The sequence below is a fragment of the Chelonia mydas genome, chromosome 3, assembly GCF_015237465.2.
Source record: "Chelonia mydas isolate rCheMyd1 chromosome 3, rCheMyd1.pri.v2, whole genome shotgun sequence".
Taxonomy (NCBI): domain Eukaryota; kingdom Metazoa; phylum Chordata; order Testudines; family Cheloniidae; genus Chelonia; species Chelonia mydas.
In genome coordinates, this window is record NC_057851.1 from 170,364,518 (window position 1) to 170,388,724 (window position 24,207).

The 24,207-nt window shown below is 45.1% G+C and overlaps 1 protein-coding gene across 2 annotated transcripts in view; it reads left to right on the top strand.

The window, feature by feature from the left end:
- The window catches only part of EPAS1 (endothelial PAS domain protein 1), a 147,038-nt gene that overhangs the window by 96,155 nt on the left and 26,676 nt on the right, over positions 1-24,207 (top strand). For both annotated transcript variants that reach the window (XM_027825222.3, XM_043543791.1), the window contains exons 3-6: positions 5,375-5,526; positions 7,080-7,164; positions 7,906-8,024; positions 8,127-8,329. In XM_027825222.3, the coding sequence (XP_027681023.2) occupies positions 5,375-5,526; positions 7,080-7,164; positions 7,906-8,024; positions 8,127-8,329 (559 nt within the window). The remainder of the gene's footprint in view (positions 1-5,374; positions 5,527-7,079; positions 7,165-7,905; positions 8,025-8,126; positions 8,330-24,207) is intronic.

Here is a 24,207-nt window from a genome sequence, read left to right on the forward strand (position 1 = left end):
TTGGAAGACAGGATACTGGGCTAGACCATCTTTGGTCTGACCCAGTATGGCCGTTCTTATGTCACTGAGTCCCCCAGTACTACCACCCCAATACTGATGTCATCCTCTCAGCTGTCTGTGGAACCAACATATTCAGTACTGAAGCATTGTAAAGAACACCTACTCATCTCGTCAGTACCAGATTCCCTGCTATTAGCAGTAGTGAAGGTGCCTCGCCTAGTACCAACCAAGGTGCCTCCTACACTGGTACTGAGCATAGGCACCGACTCCGTGGGTGTTCCAGTGCTGGAACACCCATGAAAAAAAATGAGTGAGCGCTTAGCTCCCACTGGCAGCCAGTTCCCCTGCAGTGTCTCTCACCCGCCAGCGGCCCCGCCGATCAGCTCCTCCCCATCCTGCCCAGTGCCTCCCGCCCGCTGCAGTCAGCTGTTCCGCGGTGTGCAGGAGGCGCTGGGCGTAGGAGCGGGGATGGAGCATGCTTGGGGGAGGGGCGGAACTGGGGCAGGAAGAAGTGAGGCAGGGGCAGGAAGAGGTGGGGTGGAGGTGGGCCCTGGAGCTGAGTGGGGGTTGAGACCCCTGGGAAAGGAGGAAGCCAGCTCCTGTGGTACTGAGTACTTAAGCAGTATTGATCAGAGTTCAGTCTGAGGCGTCTCCCAGCACATCAGCTGGTACAGTTTCTCCTCTCCAGGATGACTATTCATTCTCCTCCTCAGACTCTAAGGGCAGTAGAAAGGTTTCACTCACTTGTTCTCTGAGGTCTGGGCATTAAGGCCAGTATACACCTGAGAGGGAGTCAAAGACTTAGTTTAATTATCTTAGCCTATAGAATCTCAAAGAGTTATAGTATTCCCTGGTGTGTTATAGTATTCCCCTTGGCCACCTGCCTCTTATGCTTCCCAACACCCTTGGCCTTATTAGGTTCCATGGGGAATGAGTCATGCTAGAAAGACAGAGTCTACATCTCAGTCCAGAGCTAGGTCACCTTATCCATCTCACAAGGGGACTCTACAACCAGCATAGTCTGATCCATGGTCTGCTGAACAGAATAGTCATGGCTCTGGTGAGGAGTCTCAGACGGAAGACCATCCCGTCCGAGCATTCATCTCATCCACATCCCCTGAGGAGACTGTGGTACCTATGTCATCTGCCTTGACTTAGATGACTATAAGACAGTCAACAAAAAGCAATATCAAAAGATAGAAAAATTCTACATCACAGCTCCAAATGAGAATCGCCAATTACCAGGCCCTATTGGTAAAGCACAATTATATGAATTGAGATTTCATATCTAAATTTGCAGACAAGCTTCTGTCACACTGTCTGGAATGGCTCATGGTTGTGAGTGCCTAGCTCAGGGCAGACTGTCAGAAAACAGGGCAGACACCCGAAACTAGAGGTGTGTTCTATAATTAGATTTCACCAAGCCAGTGACAAATAGGAACTCCTGGATCACTATACCAGTCTTACCATGGAGTCACAGACAGTTCCCATAGACTCTCCAATCTATCTTGCCACCCAGACAAAGTGAACTTTGTGATAAAATGATTACTTACACCAAAAATCACATCACATTTAGGTTGTTTCCAGTCCCAAGAGACCAGTCACTTACCTCTGATCAACTGGTACTCTAGATCTTATACCAAAGATAACACTAGTAGCCAATTCTATAGTAAACTAACTAAAAGTTTATTAGCTAAGAAAAGGAAATGAGAGTTATTGAGAGGTTAAAGCAGGGAAAATATTTGCACAGGTGAGTCAGAGTTTGTAATTTCAAATGGTGGCAGTGATGTAATAAACTGCCAGTTTCCCAAAAGTCTTTTCAGGAAGCCCATATTGTCTCTGGGGATCTCTGCTTTGCATCTGGTACCCTTCCCTGTAAGAGTCCAAATTGTCCATAGATGCATGGTCCTTCCTTGAATCCATACTTATAGCTGCTTCTCACAGAAATCAAATGGATAGTGTCACTTTACATGTGAACTTTTCCTTTGATTACAGAGAGTAAGGAATGCATTTTGAGTCTTTGACCTCCAAACATCATATACAATGACCACTTGGCTTTGAAATTAGCACTTTTCTGTTAAAGTTCTTCATTTGTATTCCACAAGGCTTCTTTCTTGCTTGGTGGCTCATATGATAGGTTATTTAGTTACGGGGTATATACAATGTAAATGTTTGCTACTATATTATAACAGGATACAAATAAGTGAAAACAATGCAAGTAACATCCCACTAGTTTTCATGAAGTTTAAACACCAAGTACATTCTTATACATTTAACTATCACTTTGATCTATACTAATACACAAGAATTAGCCTAGGGCTCTGGCATGAGTTGGCACCTGATCTGCCAAGTGTCATACCTTAATTAGCCTAGGGCTCTGGCATGAGTTGGCACCTGATCTGCCAAGTGTCATACCTTCCCTAAGGTACTAGGGAGGAATTTAAGTATTTGGTGGACAAAGGTCAACTGGTGGTGTGTACAAACCTCCAAGCAGCTACTGATCTACAAATACAGCTCCCAGATCTATGGCTACCTCAGTTGCCAGAAGGAGATCCTCTTGGCTCTAATCATCAGGGATCCCTAAAGAGGTACAAATTACAACTGAGGATGTTTGTTTGAGGGATTTGAAACTTTCACTGTGAAAACGATGAAGACTTTACACTTTCTGAAGGACTCATGTACCACACTAAGGTCCTTAGGAATCTATACTCCTGCATCAAAGTGGAAGCATGTTAGGCCTCAACTACAGGAGAGGTACCCAATAAAGACAACTTGAAACTCCAAGAAAGTGCCAAAAATTCCACAGAAGGAAGTCATCTGCATCCTCCTCATCAAGGCAGCAGATCTAAGTCCTTGGTCAAGAGCAGTGTACATATTCTTCTGGATATTCCTGTTATATCCCCTCTTCTTGAGAATCTTTTATTTCATTTTCATATGATCTGGATCATCATGGAGCCCTGGACCCTGAAAATCATAGAAATGGGTTATTTCATCCAATTCCAGACCACCGTCAGCCCCAATCCTTATACATCTTCTCCATCCCTTTTCAGGCTCCCTCTCATGACAGCAGGCTACATCAGGATGTGCAGTCATTTCTAAATCCCAAAGCAGTGGAAGAAGTGCCTCAAGAGCACAGAGCATAGGGTTTTACTCTCATTGCTTTCTGATTCCCAAAAAGAAAGAGTGCTGGTGCCTTATTCTGGACCTGAGGCAGTTGAACACCTTTATTCACACGCTCAAGGTCAGGAAGGTGGCTCTGAACTTGATACTTCTAACCCTAAATCCACTTGACTGGTACATGGCATATGACCGCCAGGATGCTTATTTCAATATAGCAATTTGCCCTGCATACAGAAGGTATGAGAGTTCAAGTGCACAATTTGTACTACCAGTATAGTTTGCTACCATTTAATCTATTGACAGAATCAAGGGTATTCACAAAAATGGCGAGCAGTCGTGGCAGCTTATCTCAGAATAAGTATAGATTTATCTTGTACAGAACATCTGCTAATCTCTTTAGCCTCTTTAGCCAAAAAAAGTCGCATCAACAGCTAGCTGACCCACTTCAGTGGTCTCTGTTCTCTCTTAGACCTGAAGAGGTGAAAAGTCAATACTAATTTCCATTCAAGGGATAATCATGGTGTACCTCCAGCATGGCTGAGGCAGTTTTGGTTCTTGAACCTAAAAAAATCTCTCCATCCAATCTACCATACAGTTGCCTCTCCAGCTAGAGGTAATATCTCAAATGGCTTATCTTCCACAAGAGAGATTGCAAGACCTGTCCCATCTACCTACAAGTTCATCCCACGATATTGGTGAGGACTTGTCTCAGACTTTTAGGACACAATAGCCTCCTCCACCTATGTAATGCAGCATGACAGACTTCATCTTCATTGCATGCAAGGGTGGTTGAAGTCTCTGTATCAGCCAAGTGGTTATCACCTGGATATGTCAGTGCATGTTCCCCCAGGACAATATAGAGGTATTCTACATTTTCATGCCCTCTGGTGCCTTGGTTCCTAAAAGACCTTATGAGGGTTTATCTCCCAGTCATAGAATGCCCCACTCCTTGGGATCTAAATATTGTACTGACAGAGTTAATGGGTCCACCCTTTGCACCATGATCACATTTTCATCAAAACAGCCTGCCTGGGAGCAGTAATATCCTCCATAAGGCTAGGAGAGATGCAAGCACTAGTGCAAGGGCCCCCATGTGCAAAAACCAGATGTCCTTGAGACCTCACCCGAAGTTTTTTGCCAAGGTAATCTCTGATTTCTATCTAAACAAAGTTTTATACGCCCATCTATGTTTTTCCCCAAGCCACATTCCAACAAAGGTAAGGCTAAGTCTCATGCCTTAGAAGTTCTTAGGTACTTTCTTTCTACAAAGCCAGAACTAAGCCATTTAGGGTATCCCCGAGTTTGTTGATACCTTATGGGGACAGAGTGAAAGGTCAGGCCATTTCAACAAAGAGACTTTCTAACTGGATTTCTATTCATATCAGACTGTGCTATGAGTTAGGAAATATAGACCCACCAGTGAGAGTGACAGCTCACTCTACAAGAGTGCAAGCAGCTTCTATTGCTGCTTTGAGAAATATTCCAGTACTAGAGAGCTGTACTTAGGGTCTAGTGCACATAGTTGCCCAGTTTTACTCCATAGTGGAAGTGTCAAAATCTGATGTTAATTTTGGTAGGGCCACGCTTTGTTCATTATTTAGGTAGGCTCCTAGTGCCCATTTCTTATGAGATAGGTTATTGCTTGTGAGTCCCAAGAGTGGAATATATATAGGCAAGGACTCAAAGAAGAAGAAGAAATAGTTACTTACCTTACAGTGACTGTGGTTCTTCAAGATATGTTGCCCATATCTATTCCGTGAGCCGCCCTCTTTCCTTGCTACCACAGAGAGTCTGACAACACCTGGTTTCTATATTGGTGAAGGAACTGAGGAGCAGTTGGGGTTGCCCCACCCTTTATGTCATCGATTAGAGGCACAAGGACATTCACGTTACAGGTGTAGCCCCCAAAGGACACTGCTAGCCAAAATAATCTGAACGTGAATGCACTGGATGCATGTGTACCAACAGTGGAATATATATTATGGACAACACTTCCTGAAGAACTACAGTTACTGTAAGGTAAGTGTTTCTTCACCTTTACAAAAGATGTCTTCTCTCTTCCTAATGATGGACATGTCCCCTTCAGACCCAATGCAGATGGCCCACCCAGCTGTTCTCCTCCCACAGAGGGTTTTTCTATAACCAGCATACTGGCATCAGAAAAGCATGTGGGTATTTGGTGTGATTAGAAAGTAAGTAGAAAAATGATGGCTCTGAAAACTGATTTTTTTTGGCCACTTTCCTTTTATTTCAGTATGTACTGACAATGAGAGTGACCTAGAGACAGACCAGCAGATAGACAACTTGTACCTGAAAGCTTTGGAGGGATTTATTGCTGTGGTGACGCAGGATGGAGACATGATCTTTTTGTCAGAGAACATCAACAAATACATGGGCCTCACACAGGTAACCTGTTCCTTACTGCTTTCAAAGAACTGCCGTTGTGACATAATTCCTAGAAACCTTGACATAGTTTCTCTGTCTCCACTGTGCTTCTGACTAACTCAAATTCTGCGTAGTAAAGCTGCGATCTCATTCAGTGAAAGACACAGTGAGCAAATGTAGCTCCTGTGTGACACTGCAGCACTCTGAATCAGCATCTTGAGCTGTCAGCCTCTCAGTTTAAAACTGGGGTGCGTGGGTGCAGGATATCCTCAGGGAAGGGTTCTCCGCTCTGGAACACCATTTTCCATTTGGCCTGCTAGGCCCTGGATTTGGAGGCTACAAGACTGGCCTCTGTTCACAAATTTTGTTGATAGGGGAGTGGTTTGTTTGGGGTTCGGAGGTTTTTTTTTAATGTCATAGAGTTATAGAGTTTAAGGTCAGAAGGGACCACCAGATCATCTAGTCTGAGCTCCTGTGTGTCACAAGCCACCAACAGCACCCAGCACCCACGCACAAAACCCAGCCGCTGAAATTACACCAAAATATTGTAGCCCGCAGGAGACTAAACTGTTATGTGCCACAGGGAAAGAAGAGGCGGGACCAAAGGGCCCCAGTGCCTGAGGCACTGCCTATGCTAAGATTCACCTGTGGCGTGGGAGGCCATTGACTGCCATACGTGCAGGGGGTGGAGTGGCTGTGCAGAGGTTGCTCAGCACCACATGTACCCCAAGATAGGGGAGTGGCCCTACAAAGACTGTTAGAAGATGGGCCAGGGACAAACAAAGCTGAGGGCCACAGGGTCTATCTTGCTCTAATCCAGTGGTCCTTACATACCTTGCACATCGCATTCAGGAGCAGTAGCTGCCATTCCAGTCCAGAGACTGGAGCAGTGACTGCAGCATGTGTGGGAGAGCTGTGGTGCCATGTTCTCCGTGTCCCCTTGCCCTTCTCCCACATAAAGTCTGATTACTTGGATGTTGTCAGTTGGATCCAAAGGCTATTGAAGTCAATGAAGTCTTGGCATTGACTTCAGATCAGGCCCTTTGCATTGGTGAAGTGAGTTATCAGTCAGTTTAAGGGTTAAATCAAAATGCACAAATGAATCTACAGGATATAGAATCTAAATAATAGCTGATAAATAAGAGTGGGCTCAAATTATTGCTTATATGCACACACCGGGGCTGAATTTGGTACGTTGTGTCTCCAATAGACTGCCTGTCATTTCTGTTTTTAATATTTTAGGGTCAGATCTTCAGTTGTTGTAAATAGACTTAGTTTCACTGACTGATTAGTTTGTTGAGGCTATCTAGCTTATATTTCTAAGCTTAAGAATTATTTTGTTGTTACCCAAAATATCCTCAAAAATGCCCCAGAGAAACCATACCTTAGGGAAACAGGTAAAAGAATGTGAAGAACTGAAATTATCATCAAGAAAAGATGAGGCATGTTTGTATTGCTTTTGCCTTTTCTGTGATTGCATTGAACGAATCAGTGTTCCAAAATAGTCTTCTGATTGTTAAATTTTATTTATTCTCCTCACTTTTGGCTAAATATGTGTATTGTTTTCTGAACAGGTGGAATTAACTGGACATAGCATATTTGACTTTACTCACCCATGCGACCATGAGGAAATTCGAGAGAATCTGAGTTTGAAAACTGGTAAGAAAAAGGTTAAAATCTTTGATGTATTTTTCTTCTTTGCCTTTTAAACACCCCAATAAAGCAGCTAACAGATAGCAGAAGTTAGATAGTGGCCACGGGCAAATGGGAATGTTAACACCTGGAGTAGTATTTGGCATCAACGTTTCCACTGTTTTTAAAACTTTGTGATTAAATATAACAGCACTAAGAACTGTGTGTTCTGGTGCTTTCTTGTTTCCAGCCTAAAACAGATGCAACTTCTTCACTTGTAATAGTTCACAAAGATTATGTACCACAAGCTGAAATACGGGTTAAAAATGAACAGGGCTCCTGTACCATTTAAACCTTTACACCCCAAACCTGTGCAAAATACTCTGCATGGGTGGACCATTGCACTTGTACAGAGTCCTGCTTGATTCTGAGGTTCTGCATGGGCACAGGAGTCTGCCCACATGAAGTAGTTTGCATGATTGGGGACTTAGCATGGGATTCAATGGGACTAAAGTGCCAGAAAGGTCTAATACTTTACCCTAGGAGTGGATTTATTTTTCACATTAGTGCTAAATATTACTTAAACCAAGAGTACACAGGGCACAGGTCTTGATGTGGAAGGTGGTAATTTGAGAACCAAACAATCTGTTATCTACAAATCCTTTATGCATAAAAACAAAAGAGAGAATTTTAAAAAGCAACACAAGCATCCCCTAACCCCCGCAAAAAATGTATTAGTCAAGAATTTGCCTTTTTCCCTCACCTTAGGTCCAGGCTTTGGAAAGAAAAGCAAAGAGATATCCACAGAGCGTGACTTCTTCATGAGAATGAAATGCACTGTTACCAACAGAGGCAGAACTGTAAACCTCAAATCTGCCACATGGAAGGTATCACATTTTAGCCATAACAAGTTTTATTGATGAAAGTCAGACTGTCTTTTCAGAGTCTTTTAAACTAATGCCCTGTTATAAAATCATTATTTGTTTCAGGTCTTGCACTGCACTGGACAAGTTAAGGTGTATAACACTTGCCCTCCTCACACCCTGTGTGGATATAAGGAGCCTCTCCTCACCTGCCTTATAATAATGTGTGAACCCATTCAGCACCCGTCAAACATGGATATCCCACTAGACAGCAAGACTTTCTTGAGTCGCCATAGCATGGACATGAAATTTACCTACTGTGATGACAGGTAAAGAGTCTACTGACTGTTCCTTCCCTAGGAGGTTTCTGATTTATCTTTATTAACAAAACAACCAATTAATAGGAAACAACAGTCTTCCTTCGCAGTGTTCTTTTTATTTGAACAGGTTAAATTATTTCACACTAACAAGAGTGAAATTCTTCCATTGGCTGTTCCTGCAGACCTGAAGAGGAACAGTTTTGAGCAATGTCAGTATCCATTTGGATTTCTAATTTGGAATCAACAGGTTAAGCAGGGATGATTCTTTCAGTGGGTGGCTAGTTTCCCATACCATAGATCTCCAACCCACCCTGAACACTAGGAGAGGAGTTTCCATAAGGTCTCATACAGTGGGGAGACAATCCCTTTCTTTCCTACCCATGGCAACTGTAATCTCCACACAGCCTTGGAAAACTGTAATTAAAATTTACCAATTTAGGCACAGAGGGTCAAATTAAAATGTGATGCACAAGGGGGAGATTGTAAAATCCATGTTGGTAAATGCGTGTGAGATTATGGAGGTGAGTCTAGAGCAGTGGTCTCCAACCTTTTTATATCCAAGATCACTTTTTGAATTTAAGGGCAACCCAGGATCTACGCCACCCCTTCCCCAAAGTCCCGCCCCACTCACTCCATCCCCCCTCTCTCTGTCACTCCATCCCCCACCCTCACTCACTTTCACCGGGCTGGGGTAGGGGGTTGGGATTTGGGAGGGGGTGCGGCCTCTGGGCTGGGGCCAAGGGGTTCGCAGTGTGGAAGCGGGCTCTGGGCTGAGCCTGGGGCAGGGGATTGGGGTGCAGAGGTGGTGAGGGGTGCAAGCTCTGGTAGGGAGTTTGGGTGCAGGATGGGGCTCTGGACTGGGGAAGAGTGTTGGGGTGAAGGAGAATCATAGAATATCAGGGTTGGAAGGGACCTCAGGAGGTCATCTAGTCCAACCCCCTGCTCAAAGCAGGACCGATCCCCAGTTAAATCATCCCAGCCAGGGCTTTGACAAGCCTGACCTGAAAAACTTCTAAGGAAGGAGATTCCACCACCTCCCTAGGTAATGCATTCCAGTGCTTCACCACCCTCCGAGTGAAAACGTTTTTCCTAATATCCAACCTAAATCTCCCCCACTGCAACTTGAGACCATTACTCCTTGTCCTGTCATCCGCTAACACTGAGAATAGTCTAGATCCATCCTCTTTGGAACCACCTCTCAGGTAGTTGAAAGCAGCTATCAAATCCCCCCTCATTCTTCTCTTCTGTAGACTAAACAATCCCAGTTCCCTCAGCCTCTCCTCATAAGTCATGTGTTCCAGTCCCCTAATCATTTTTGTTGCCCTCTGCTGGACTCTCTCCAATTTTTCCACACCCTTCTTGTAGTGTGGGGCCCAAAACTGGACACAGTACTCCAGATGAGGCCTCACCAATGTTGAATAGAGGGGGGGTATGGGGTGCTGGCTCTGTGAGGAGGGTCAGGGCTGGGGGTTGGGGTGCAGGAGGGAGTATGGGGGTGCTGGCTCTGTGAGGGGGCTCAGAGCTGGGGGTTGGGGTGCAGGAGGGAGTATGGGGATGCTGGCTCTGGGAGGGGGCTCAGAGCTGGGGGTGGGGGTACAGGAAGGGGTATGGGGGTGCTGGCTCTGTGAGGGGGGTCAGAGCTGGGGGTTGGGGTGCAGGAGGGAGTATGGGGGTGCTGGCTCTGGGAGGGGGCTCAGGGTTGGAGCTTAGGGTGCAGGAGGGGGTTCGGGATGCAGAAGGGGGTCTGAGGTGCGGCCTCCCGCCGGGCAGCACTTACCTCCGGCAGTTCCCATTTGGTGGCGCAGCGTGGCTGCCATTAAGTCAGGCTACCTGCCTACCCTGGCCCCACGCCGCTCCTGGAAAAGGCCCCTGCGACCCCAGGGAGAGGGCGGGGGGCACGTGGCTCTGCACGCTGCCCCTCTCTGCAAGCACTGCCCCCACAGCTCCCATTGCCACAGCTCCCTGTTCCCGGCCAATGGGAGCTGTGGGGGCGGTGCTTGCAGGCAAGAGCTGCACGCGGAGGGAGACCCCCCTGCCCCGTGGGGCTGCGCTGGCCGCTTCCGGGAGCAGCGTGAGGCTGGGGCAGGCGGGGAGCCTGCCTTAGCGGCAGCCACATTGCACCACCAGAGATCGCGATTGACTGGAAGAGCCTCTAGGATCGACCAGTTGATCACTATCAACTGATTGGTGACCACTAGTCTAGAGTGAATCTAAATTGGTTTAACATGCGTGACCAGGAAGGACTGGAAGGAGGTGTAATGTACACCAACATAAGTGTCCTCTTGGCTCTAGGGTGGCTGAAAACTGAACACCCTCCCCCTGCCCTCTGCCCTGCCCCTATCCCACCACTTCTCTGAGGCCCCGTCCCTGCTCACTCCATCCTCTTGTCACTCGCTCTCCCCCACCCTCACTCATTCATTCATTTTCACTGGGCTGAGGCAGGGGGTTGGGGTGTGGGAGGGGGTGAGGGCTCTGGCTGGGGATGTGGGCTCTGTGGTGGGGGTGGGGCTGGGGCTGGCAATGAGGAGTTCGGAGTGTGGGAGGGGACTCTGGGCTGAGTCCGGGGGTTGTGGTGTGGGAGGAGGTGACACCTCCAGCTGGGGGTGCGGGCTCCAGGGTGGGGCCAGAAATGAGGGGTTCAGGATGCAGGAGGGGGGTCCAGGCTGGAGCATGGGAGGCTCGGGGTGCGGGCTCCGAGTAGTGCTTACCTCAAGCGACTCCCAGAAGCAGCAGGCATGTCTCTGCAGCCCCTAGGTAGAGGCATGGCCAGGCGGCTCTGTGCGCTCCCTCTGTCTGCAGGCGCCACCCCCACAGCTCCCATTGGCCATGGTTCCTGGCCAGTGGGAGCTGCAGAGCTGCCGCTCAGGCCTCCCCTGTGCCTAGGGGCCACAAGGATACGCTGGCTGCTTCTTTAGCCCCTACTGTGCCACCAACCGGACTTTTTACCCGATGCCTGGCAACCCTACTTGGCTCACTTATGCTCACCTCTGAATTGGACCAAAATCTGCTCCCTGGCCCTTTACCATGATGATTGATAAGGGGGGAAAATGAGATTTTCACTGTCACATTTAAAATAAATATATATTCTCCCTTGGCAAGTAGAATATTGCAAGCTCACTGGTAGCAGATGAGACAATTCAGAGCAATATCATTAGCCCTTTAGTTCTTAAGAGCTTTACTGGTAACATAAATCCATTTTTGTTGTTTTTTAAAAGTGAGTTAATATATGGGCTTGTTCCTACAGCCCTTACTCATGTGCTTTCCCATATTTTGTGGATACAAATTAAGTGCTGGGTCACTTGGGTCAGTATGGTGGGTCAGTATCAGCTGGCTAATCCCGTAGGTATAGTATTTTCCAATGGAGAATTTGTAAGAATTCTGTAATAGGTTTGCTACAGCTATAAAGCAGAGATGCATTTCTTTTGCCAAGTGAAAGGCAATTAATCTTTGATGTTTATTCCTCCCCTTTTAATTTTGCAAGATCGTGTACTTTTCTGGTGATTCTGACTTAATGACCCAGGACCAAAAGTCTTGTCTCAAACTTTCAATTTTTGGGTTAATATTTCTGCCCTCTACTGACTCTGACACCAGGTTATACTTGTTGACTGTGTTGGCCCCAATCTTGCAAACACTTAGGGCTTGGCTACACTTGCAAGTTAGAGCGCATTAAAGCAGCCCCGGGCGCCCTAACTCCCAATGTGTCCACACTGGCAAGGCACATAGAGCACCTGGACTCTGCAGCTGGAGCGCTCCTGGTAATCCACCTCCACGAGAAGCATAGAGCTTGCTGCACTCCAGCTGAAACACCCTGGCGTCAGTGTGGACAAGGTGTTGCATTACTGTGCTGTGATTGGCCTCCGGAAACGTCCCATAATCCCCTGAAGTCAAGTGGCCGCTTTTCTCATTGTTTTGAAATTGGCTGCAGGAATGTGGATATCCCCTTTCAAAGCTCTGTTTCCTTATCTGCTACGGGACAAAGCAAACCCTTACTGTGGAATGCTGCTGTTGTGAGTGTGTGTGAGAGAGAGGGTGGGGGAGAGGGCTCTGCTGCTGTCTGAACTTACAAGACAGCATGCTGACACTCTCTCAGCCCTCCGAAAACCCATTCTCTCCCCCCCCCATACACACAGCACACTCCCTGTCACACTCCACCCCCCTCCCCATTTGAAAAGCACATTGCAGCCACTTGCACACTGGAATAGCTACCACAATGCACTGCTCTCTGTGGCATTGCAAGAGCTGCTAATGTAGGGTGTCCAGACAGCAAGTGTGAAAAATCGGGACGGGAGTGGTGGGTAATAAGTGCCTATGTAAGACAAAGCCCCAGATATCGGGACTGTCCCTATAAAATCAGGACATCTGGTCACCCTATGCTAATGTGGCCATGCCAGTGCACTTGCAACTGACAGTGTAAACACACAGCAGCATTTTCCCTGCTGTGGTCTCCGAAGGCTGGTTTAAATCCCAGCGCTCTACATCTGCAAGTGTAGCCATATGCAAGCAACACAGGAGCAGTGTCATTGAAGTCAGCATGGTTGTCATTGGGACTTGACACATGCTTAATGTTAAGCACATGCATAAGTGTGTGCAGGATTGAGGATTTGGTTAGTTAATTTCTTTGGTGCTTTGAAGGCTCTTAAATGGTTGCAAGTAACAGTTTTAGTACTTTCCATAATGTTGTGAAGCAGCCACAGAAGTGAGTAATTTTGGCAGCTACGAATGTAAGAAAGATTAGAAATGTACCATATGACTGGATAAAGGCAACTTGTGACTGAGATCATTGCCTCCTTCAGACTTAGTAGCAAACATATCATTATTAGAAATATACTCTGAACATTGCAACATCAGTCTACTCTGCTTGGACAGGGAGAAAGCAATAGTGTAATAGGAGGTAGCTGCCTTACTTTCTTTTGCTTTTTAAAAAGATGTTGGAATTCTCAGAGAATGAATGCAAGGGCTGGGACTAGTGATATCCTGCCTCCCAGCAGTGAAGAGCAGACTGCATGTGAAGCACAAAGGTAGATGAGCACCATGTGCTTGAAAGTATCCACTGGTGGATGTGTGGGGAGCTCTTAGAATTAACAGAAATGACCTGATGGTCAAAACAGAGTTCTAAATTGTCTTCAAAGTTTCTATATGACCTTGACTGTGTGCACACATCCCGAGACTCATACACATTCAAAAGCTAAGTTCCCACAGGGAAATTCCTTGAGTACAACTTATGTAGCACCTTTGAAAATTTGTCACATGAGATGTTGTGGTGAGATCATTTAAAAAAATTATTTGAAAACCTAAAGTTGTTGCAGTATCATTTAAAAACAAGATGTTGCTATTGAAAAAATGTATAGCACTGACTCATAGCGAACCGGGCAGTTTGAGAGGGGGAAAAAGGAAATTCCCCTGCTAAACGAACAAGGTGTGAGTACTAATCTTGGGGTGAGTGAGTTTGTTTGGCTGTTTGTGTTTTTTCTTCTCTTTCAAGTTATTTCAGTTACAGGGTCAGCTGGGATTGTGTGTCTGGGGACTGTTTGAGCCTTTGTTTCCTGGATCATAGAATCACAGAAGATTAGAGTTGGAAGAAACCTCAGGAGGTCATCTAGTCCAACCCCCTGCTCAAAGCAGGACCAACACCAACTATCATCCCAGCCAAGGCTTTGTCAAGCCGGGCCTTAAAAACCTCTAAGGATGGAAATTCCACCACCTCCCTAGGTAATGCATTCCAGTGCTTCACCACTCTCCTAGTGAAATAGTGTTTCCTAATATCCAACCTAGACCTCCCCCACTGCAATTTGAGACCATTACTCCTTGTTCTGTCATCTGCCACCACTGAGAATAGTCAAGCTCCATCCTGTTTGGAACCCCCGTTAAGGTAGTTGAAGGCTGCTCTCAGATTCCCCCCTCACTCTTCTCTTCTGCAGACTAAACAAGCCCAGTTCCCTCAGCTTCGCCTCGTAAGTCTTGTGCCCCAGCCCCCTGATCATTTTCATTGCTCTCTGGTGGACTCCCTCCATTTGTCCACATCCTTTCTGTAGTGGGGGGCCCAAAGCTGGACGCAATACTCCAAATGTGGCCTCACCAGCACCGAATAAAGGGGAATAATCAGTTCCCTTGATCTGCTGGCAATGCTCCTACTAATGCAGCCCAATATGCTCTTAGCCTTCTTGGCAACAAGGGCACACTGCTGACTCATATCCAGCATCTCATCCACTGTAATCCGCAGGTCCTTTTCTGCAGATCTGCTGCTTAGCTAGTTGGTCCCCAGCCTGTAGCGATGCATGGGATTCTTCCGTCCTAAGTGCAGGACTCTGCACTTTCCTTGTTGAACCTCATCAGATTTCTTTTGGCCCAATCCTCCAATTTGTCTAGGTCACTCTGGACCCTCTCTCTATCCTCGAGCGTATCTACCTCTCCCCCCAGCTTAGTGTCATCTGAGAACTTGCTGAGAGTGCAATCCATCCCATCATCCAGATCATTCATAAAGATGTTGAACAAAACCAGCCCCAGAACCGACCCCTCGGGCACACCACTTGATATGGGCTGTCAACTAGACATTGAGCTGTTGATCATTACCCGTTGAACCCGACAATCTAGCCAGCTTTCTATCCACCTTATAGTCCATTCATCCAATCGATACTTTTTTAACTTGCTGACAAGAATACTGTGGGAGACCATATAAAAAGCTTTGCTAAAGTCAAGATATATCACGTCCACTGCTTTCCCCATATCCACAGAGCCAGTTATCTCATCATAGAAGGCAATCAGATTGGTCAGGCATGACTTGCCCTTGGTGAATACATGTTGACTGTTCCTGATCACTGTCCTCACCTCCAAGTGCTTCAAAATGGTTTCTTTGAGGCCCTGCTCCATGATTTTTGCAGGGACTGAGATGAGGAGATCATCCTTGATCAGCCTCAATCAGCCTTGCAATCACCCTCCCCCTGTGTGATTAACGAGGGGGTAGGGCTGACCTAGTAGAAAAGGCCTTAAAAGCCAGAGTCTGAGCAACCAAGGAGAGCTAGCGAACAGGGGACTGCAAACAAGGGACCACAAACAGGGGAGTTTGGGAAGGAGTTTGTGGGTGGAAGACATAATATAATCACTATGATTAGGAAGTGCTGCATCACCAGTGCCAACGCTGCTCCTGTCTCCTCCACCTGCACCTGTATCTAGACAGACAACCTACCCTGGATCTTGGTGTGGATTTGCAGAGACTGTGGCCTGCATTTCCCACTCTCAGAAAGCCAGGCTGTGGGGACCATCCAGTGCGAAAGGTGCCTGCTGGTGGAATCTCTCGGGACACAGGTGGGAGAGCTAAAGAAGGAGGTGGCTAGGCTGAGCAGCATCCATGCTCATATGGAGACATCCAAGGCGGAGGAGGCTATCCAGCTACAGAGCACTGCTGTCACACCACCGGGAGAGGAAGATATGGCTTAGTCACACGGAGGATACTGGCTGTTGGTTACTTCTGGCACCAGGCAGTGCTCCACCCCTACTCCCAACCCACCCACCATGGTGATGGAAAACCATTATGGTGCCCTGGCAACGAGCGATGAGGAATCACCCCTCAAAGATGGAGGAGGAGAAGCCATGTACCCCAAAGGCTGGGAGGATTGCAGCCACCACTCCCAGGAGGAAATGTAGGGTAGTGATGGTTGGTGACTTTCTTTTGAGGGGCACGGAGGCACCCATCTGTTGCCCTGACATGGCATCCCGTGAGGTATGCTGCCAGCCAGGGGCCCATATCCGAGACGTTACGGAGGGATTGTCGAGAATCATCCGGCCCTCTGACTACTACCCCATGCTACTCATCCATGTGGGCACTAATGATACTGCGATGTATGACCCTCAGCAGATCAGAAGTAACTACAGGGCTCTGGGAGTAAGGGTGAAGGAGTTGGGAGCACAGCTGGTTGTCTCTTCAATCCCTCTGGCCAAGGGTAGGGGCTCAGTCAGAGACAGATACATCCTGGAGGTGAATGCCTGGCTGCAAGGATGGTGTCGCCAGGAGGGCTTCGGCTTCCTGTTCCAGGAAGAAGTACTGCTAAACAGAGATGGGGTCCACCTATCGAGGAAGGAGACAAGCATATTTGGATACAGATTGGGCTTTAAACTAGGTTTGAAGGGGGCAGGTGACCAAAGCCCACAGATAAGTCAAAAACATGGAGATCTGGGAGAACAGTCAGAATTTGGGGGGAGCATGGGCTGTTATAGCAGGGATAATGGAGAGGCAAGACAGAACTTGGGGTGGGGGAAACAAATCAGTATCTTAGATGAATGTATAGTAATGCGAGAAGTATGGAGAATAAGCAGGAAGAACTTGAAATGCTTGTAAATCTGGTGGGCTAATATGTATGACTGAAATATTGGTATAGAAGGGAACAGCTTGCTCAGGAAGGACGGGCAGGAAAAAAGGGTGGAGGTGTTGCCTTACATATTAAAAATGTATACACTTGGACTGAGGTTGAGATGGAAATAGGAGACAGACTTGTTGAAAGTCTCTGGGGAAGGATAAAAGGGGTGAAAAACAAGGGTGATGTCAGGGTAGGGGTCTACTGCAGACCACCTAACCAGGAAGAAGAGGTAGATGAAGCTTTTTTAAAACAACTAAGAAAATCATGCAAAGCCCAGGACTTGGTGGTGATGGGGGACTTCAACTACCCAGACATCTGCTGGAAAAACAACACACCAGGGCACAGATTATTCAACAAGTTCTTGGAATGTATTGGAGACATTTTTTTATTTCAGAAGGTAGAAAAAGTTACTAGGGGAGAGGCTGTTCTAGGTTTGATTTTGACAAATAGGGAGGAATTGGTTGAGAATTTGAAAGTGGAAGGTAGCTTGGGTGAAAGTGATCCTGAAATGATAGAGTTCATGATTCTAGGGAATGGTAGGAGAGAGAACAGAGAAATAAAGACAATGGATTTCAAAAAGGCAGACTTTAGCAAACTCAGGGAGTTGGTAGGTAAGAAATAACACAAGTATGTAGGGACAAAATTAGAAGGGCCAAGGCACAAAACAAGATCAAACTAGCTAGAGACATAAAGAGTAATAAGAAAACATTCTACAAATACATTAGAAGCAAGAGGAAGACCAAGGACTGGGTAGGCCCATTACTCAAGGAGGGGGAAAAAACAGTAACAGAAAATGTGGAAATGGCAGAGGTGCTTAATGACTTCTTTGTTTCGGTTTTCACCAAGAAGGTTGGTGGTGATTGGACGTCTAACTTAGTGAATGCCAGTGAAAATGAGGTAGGATCAGAGGCTCAAATAGGGAAAGAACAAGTTAAAAATTACTTAGACAAATTAGATGTCTTCAAGTCACCAGAGCCTGATGAAATGCATCCTAGAATGCTCCAGGAGCTGACTGAGGAGATATCTGAGCCATTAGCGATTATCTTTGAAACGTCATGGAAGATGGGAGAGATTCCAGAAGACTGGAAAAGAGAAAATATAGTGCCCATCTATAAAAAGGGAAATAAGGACAGCCTGGGGAATTACACACCAGTCAGCTTAACTTCTGGACCCAGAAAGATAATACAGCAAAAAATTAAGCAATCAATTTGCAAACACCTAGAAGATAATAAGGTGATAATTAACAGTCAGCATGGATTTGTCAAGAAAAAATCTTGACAACCCAACCTGATAGCTTTCTTTGACTGGGTAACAAGCCTTGTGGATGGGGGGAAGTGGTAGAAGTGATATATCTTGACTTTAGTAGAGCTTTTGATATTGTCTCGCATGACCTTCTTATAAACAAATTAGGGAAATGCAACCTAGATGGAGATATGGTAGGTGAATTACTGTTTGGAGAACCATTCACAGAGAGTAGTTTTAATAGTGGTTCACAGTAATGCTGGAAGGGCATAACGAGTGGGGTCCCGCAGGGATCAGTTCTGGGTCCAGTTCTGTTCAATATCTTCATCAGTGATTTAGATAATAGAGAGTACACTTATAAAGTTTGCAGACGATAGCAAGTTGGGAGGGGTTGCAAGTGCTCTGGAGGATAGGATTATAATTCAAAATGATCAGACAAACTGGAGAAATGGTCTGAAGTAAATAGGATGAAATTCAATAAGGACAAATGCAAAGTACTCCATTTAGGAAGGAACAATCAGTTGCGCGCATACAAAATGGGAAATTTCAGAGTAGCAGCCATGTTAGTCTGTATCCGCAAAAAGAACAGGAGTACCTGTGGCACCTTAGAGACTAACAAATTTATTTGAGAATAAGCTTTCGTGAAGTGAGCTATAGCTCACGAAAGCTTATGCTCAAATAAATTTGTTAGTCTCTAAGGTGCCACAAGTACTCCTGTTCTTAAAATGGGAAATGACTGCCTAGGAAGGAGTACTGCAGAAAGGGATTTGGGGGTCATAGTTGACCACAAGCTAAATGTGAGTCAACAGTGTAACACTGTTTTAAAAAAGCAAACATCATTCTGGGATGTATTAGCAGGAGTGTTGTAAGCAACACACGAGAAGTAATTCTTCCGCTCTACTCCACACTGATGAGGTCTCAATTGGAGAATTGTGTCCAGTTCTGGGTGCCACATTTCAGGAAAGATGTGGATAAATTGGAGAAAGTCCAGAGAAGAGCAGCAAAAATGATTAAAGGTCTAGAAAACGTGACCGATGAAGAAAGATTTTTAAAAATGGGTTTGTTTAGTCTGGAAAAAAGAAGACTGGGGGGACATGTTTTCAAGCACATAAAAGGTTGTTATAAGGAGGAGGGAGAAAAATTGTTGTTCTTAACCTCTGAGGACAGGACAAGAAGCAAGGGTTTAAATTGCAGCAAGGGGGGTTTAGGTTGGACAATAAGAAAAACTTCCAACTGTGACAGTGGTTAAGCACTGGAATAAATTGCCTAGAGAGGTTGTGGAATCTCCATCATTGGAGATTTTTAAGAGCAGGTAAAACAAACACCTGTCAGGGATGGTCTAGAATACTTAATCCTGCCATGAGTGCAGGGGCCTGGACTAGATGACCTCTTGAGGTCCCTTCCAGTTCTATGATTCTATGATTCTATAAAGAGCAATGTGCCTCACGACTATCAAAGCCATAAATTGATCTTGGTGGCAGGCCTGTGGGGAGCAGGAGGCTCTCCACTGCATTGTAGCATTCGCCCATCTCCCCCAGATTTTATTTTGGGAGTATTTAAAAATGAGACCTCAAGGTGTTGATACTTGCCCTTCAAAGATTCACTGTCTTTAAAACAAGGCTATATATAGACACAATTCAGCCCTTGACTTGGAGCTTTCAGTCCTGCCTTATATAGCATGAGTTGCTTTACAGGGCAGGTTTTTGTAACTTTACTGCCTTAGTAACACAATAGCAGGTGCTGAAAGCACTGATTTGCTGTCTCCTCTCAGCTGATTTTTTCCTTAGAGTACTTCACAAGAGACACTGGTTTCTCTCTATATGTTAGTGGATAGTTATTTTGTGTGTGTTGTTCCTCTTTTATTGAGGTGATAATATAACTGTTAGAAATGTGAAATGTCAGCACAGAAAAGGAGAAGTGAGAAACCTCATACCAAGTATGTATCAGTTTGGCCTCAGGAAATCCTTGTGGCTCAGTTTTCCTGTCCAGTGGTGGATAAACTTCATCCAACAGAAAACTCCTCAGCAGCACCAGAAAAATGAAGAACAATCAAAAATCCCTGCCAAGACCCATCAAAAGCAACAGCCTGGGCAAACTGCATGGGGGAGAGGGGGAACTCACACAAGAGAAATAAATCCAGTCTGAAAGGAAGTTGGAAGAAGAGGCATGTGCCAGTCCCAAGCCTAACCACCTCCAAGATACCCAGCCACTTCCAGATCAGGCAGTGAGGCAAAGAGACTGGCACAGCCCAGCTCTCCAGCAAGCCTTCATGCTTCTTGCCAGACTTGGATTATTCTTCTAGCAGTTTTTCTTTTCTGGAGCAAGGTTGGGGAGTTTGACGGGCATTTCTTGAATTTGGTTGTTGTCTTGTTTTAGGGTCCTGCTGATGTGCTTTCTGCTAGGTGAAGTTTACAAACATCATTGAGAGAAACAAGCAGCCATAAGGAATTCCTGAGACACTGTTGCATAGAATGTGTGATGGTTCAGAGAGGTGGCTTGATTGTGGTCTGTAAGTACGTACACAAGAATATTTCTGTTAGCAGAGGGTTCTTGAATCTAGCAAACAAAGTCATAGCCAGATCCAGTGGTTGGGAGCTGAAGGTAGACAAATTCAGACTAGAAATAAGATGCCCATTTTTAGTGAGAGTAATTAATCATTGGAGCAACTTACCTAGGGTTGTGGTGGATTCTCCATCACTTGGAGTCTTTAAATCAAGATTGGAGGTCTTCTTCCTTTAGGATATGCTGTAATTCAGTGACAAGTTATTTAAAATTGATGCAGAAATCATTGGCTGAAATTGGCCGGTGTTGTACAGGATGTCAGATGATCACAAGGTTTCCTCCCAACCTTAAAATTTATGAACTTGTGTGCCTAATTGTATTTTGGGTTTTAGTGGCATTTGCATACCTTACCAATTACATTTTCAACCTGATAGAAACATTGGAGTGGGGGTGGGGGGAAGACTTCACCACAGTATTTTTAGCCCTTAGCCTTGACCTTTGAGAAGTCACTGTCTCTTTAATGTCTCTTGGAATTACAAACCAAGGAAGGAAAAAGCCACCTGAAAATAACACACATTATGAACAGAATTGTTTGTAAGTGGAATGTTTTGTTCTGAGAGATCTGAATTGGATGCATCATGATAGTTCTTAAAACAAAAATGTTTGCTCATGATCTAGTTTGGACAAAAATAATGCAGCCATTCAACCCGTTTTTCACAGGCTAGTCACTACTTATAAGTCATGAAAAGCATCCCAAGGGGCTTGTGATGGGTTGCCCCCCTTTAAGGTGCCACCTGATGTACTGGGATACCACTGAGCCCACCTGTTCCAACAGCCTGGGCCCCCTTTATCCTTTCCTGCTGAGCCAGGCTCTTAAGCCTCCTCTAGCATACACACAGGCAGGGCCACACCCAGCTGCAGAAAGACACAGACACCAAGATCAGCTCTGGGAAGACTCCGTTTAAGGGACTTGCCCCAGCAATCAGGTGCCCACCTCTCTTGGAGTGCAGACCCAAAGGTATATTGTCTTGCACTGTATAGAAAGATCTGCACAGCGCAAGCTCGTAAAAATTCACCCTCTCCCTCAATGTGAAGAGAGATATGCACAGCTTCTTGCCCCGCCCCCCCCATATGAATTGCACAAACTGGGTTATGTTATAAACAAAATAAATGTATTAACAATAAAAGGCAGTTTTTAAGTGATTATACGGGATAGCAAACAGAACAAAGCAGATTACTGAGCAAATAAAACAAAACATGCATACGAAGCTTAAGATCTTAAAGAGACTGGTTTCAAGAAGTAATTTCTCACCCTAAATGTTGTTTTAGACAATTTGCAGAGTTTCTGTAGTGTAGAGTTCCAGTTATTTCTTCTTACAGACTGGACCCCCTGTCTCAGTCTGGACTTACCCCTGCCTTTCCCCTCAGGTTAGGTCCTTTGTCCCTCCAGGTACTTTCAGCAGTCTTTCTTCTTGGGTAGGCAATGGAGGAGAGTCCAGATTAACCCCCTCCCCAGCCTTAAAAGGGATTTACCTAAAGTGGGAAACCTTAGTTTGATCCCCATCCCCCTACAGAGGAAAAGTACCAGCAATGTTGAAGGTGATATTTTGTATAGGTGACAAGACCACTTGACCTGGTAGTGTCACAGCTACATCCCAGGATGCCTCTCAGGAAGGAGAGAGATTAGTATCTTCACAGTCTTAATGTTTCTTCGTAATGGCCCATCAAGGCTGTGATGGCTGCTTGTCTGTGGGTGTATCCCAGATACACACACAGTTGTAATTGTTACATAGTCAGTATTCCTAACTTTAGATACAGAAAGGATACATGCATACAAATTGGATAATCACATTCAGTGCATCATAACCTTTCCAATGATACCTTACAAGACCCATCTTGCATAAAATATATCTTAGGCCATGTTCATATCATAACAATATTTCTATGAAGAATATGGGGTGTAACATCACATTGCTGAAGCAACATCACCTTGTCATGACTTCAATTGCCACATCTCCATGTGATGATATCAGAACATCAAAAGGCATCCAACTTGAGGGCATGTTGCAACAGTTTTGTCTTGGAGTCTAAACAAAGATGACCATGCTCTAATGGAAAATAGGTGCCATGAATTACACTCAGAAATTGGCTCTTCTCTTACAGTAGTCTTCATGTGTGTGCAATACAAAAAACAGTCGATACCACTGTACCTGAGAAAGTATGCCATGACTGGCTGGCTGCTGTGAAAATATTCATTTAGCAATTTTCATTTTAAATGGTATTTAAAGTTCTGTTTATGAATCTGATTTTGACCGGTGAAGGATGGTCTCCCATTATCAATGGATGGTCTCCTGTTATCAGTAGATAAGGGGCAAACCTCTGCACTCATCATGCTCCTAGGCTTCTTAGTAGCAATTGAAATTTCTACTTATGGGATGTTTCTCTTCTGCGTCAGACATTTGGTAGGGAAAATCCTTGAAATGGTCTGAATTTTTCTTGTGGCCTGTACTGATGGGCTACCACTCCTGTACCAATAGGACACCTCTGGAGTGTACTGTAAGATTCATTCCTCTCTTGTGACCTATTCAGTATCTGCTTGCAGCTGCTGGGACAAATTGTGAGACTTAATGATATAAATCGCAATTATGAGCAGAGAGCAATCAACTCTGTTTATCTTTGCATCACACACAACACCACTATCACTCAGCTGTCCCAATATCTGGCCAGTATCAGCACATAGATGAGAAGTTGTTGACTGGAGCTAACTTCAAACAAGATGGAGGTTACATGGGGAAATTTACAGGGAAATACTTTAAAGAGCTTGTCACCTCCGTACTATCTCCTCTAATTGAGGATGTCCACCTCCAGATTATTTTAACAATCTACAGTATAGGAGTCCTTCTACACTCCTCACTCACACTAGAATTTCTCATAGCATCAGCCACAAAAAACTGTGGCTAGCTAGAAAACTTTGCCCCATCTGTTACTAGAATGACCTGGTCTCAATCATATGTCCTCATTATCTCCAGACTGGATTATTGCAATCAGTATGCTTTTTTCAAGGCTTCCTAGAGGCACACCTTGACTGTTAACCATTGAAAATGACTCTATGGGAATGGTTTTCCAACCAGGTATATACCCACCTTATAATAGCCCCATCCAGGTTGTAGTTCCCTAGTTTGTTTATGAGAAGGTCATGTGAGACAGTATCAGAGATCTTACTAATGTCAAGATATACCATATCTACCGCTTATCCCCTCTCCACAAAGCTTGTTACCCTGTCAAAGAAAGCTATTAGGTTTGACATGATTTGTTCTTGACAAATCCATGCTGACTATTACTTATCACCAAGATACTTATATTTGTAATAACTGCCAAAGATCATGCAAATCTCAGATTGAACTATTCAGTCACATGAGACATTGCAAACCATGTACCATCAACCATCATAGGCTGCAATTCCCACCGTCTCTCGCAGATAAAAGGATGCCAACAATGAACAAAAAATTTGGACAGCACTCCTGCTGATACTTGCTTTGTGTTCTTAGTTAACATTTGTATTTCAAAGGTTACATGGCTGTCAATTAGAGGAATAGTAGTAATTTTAGTTGAGGTGTGAGTAGTGGGAAAGAACTTTGCTATCCCTTCTACCTCTCTTTTAAAATGTAAGTATTTATGGAATTTTTCTTTTGATGGACTGCCTCTTGTGTTTTATGACCTGAATCCTTCTCTCAGTTACGTCTAAAGGGCCAGGTTCTGAATTCCGTTTTTCTGGTAAAAACATATCTCAGA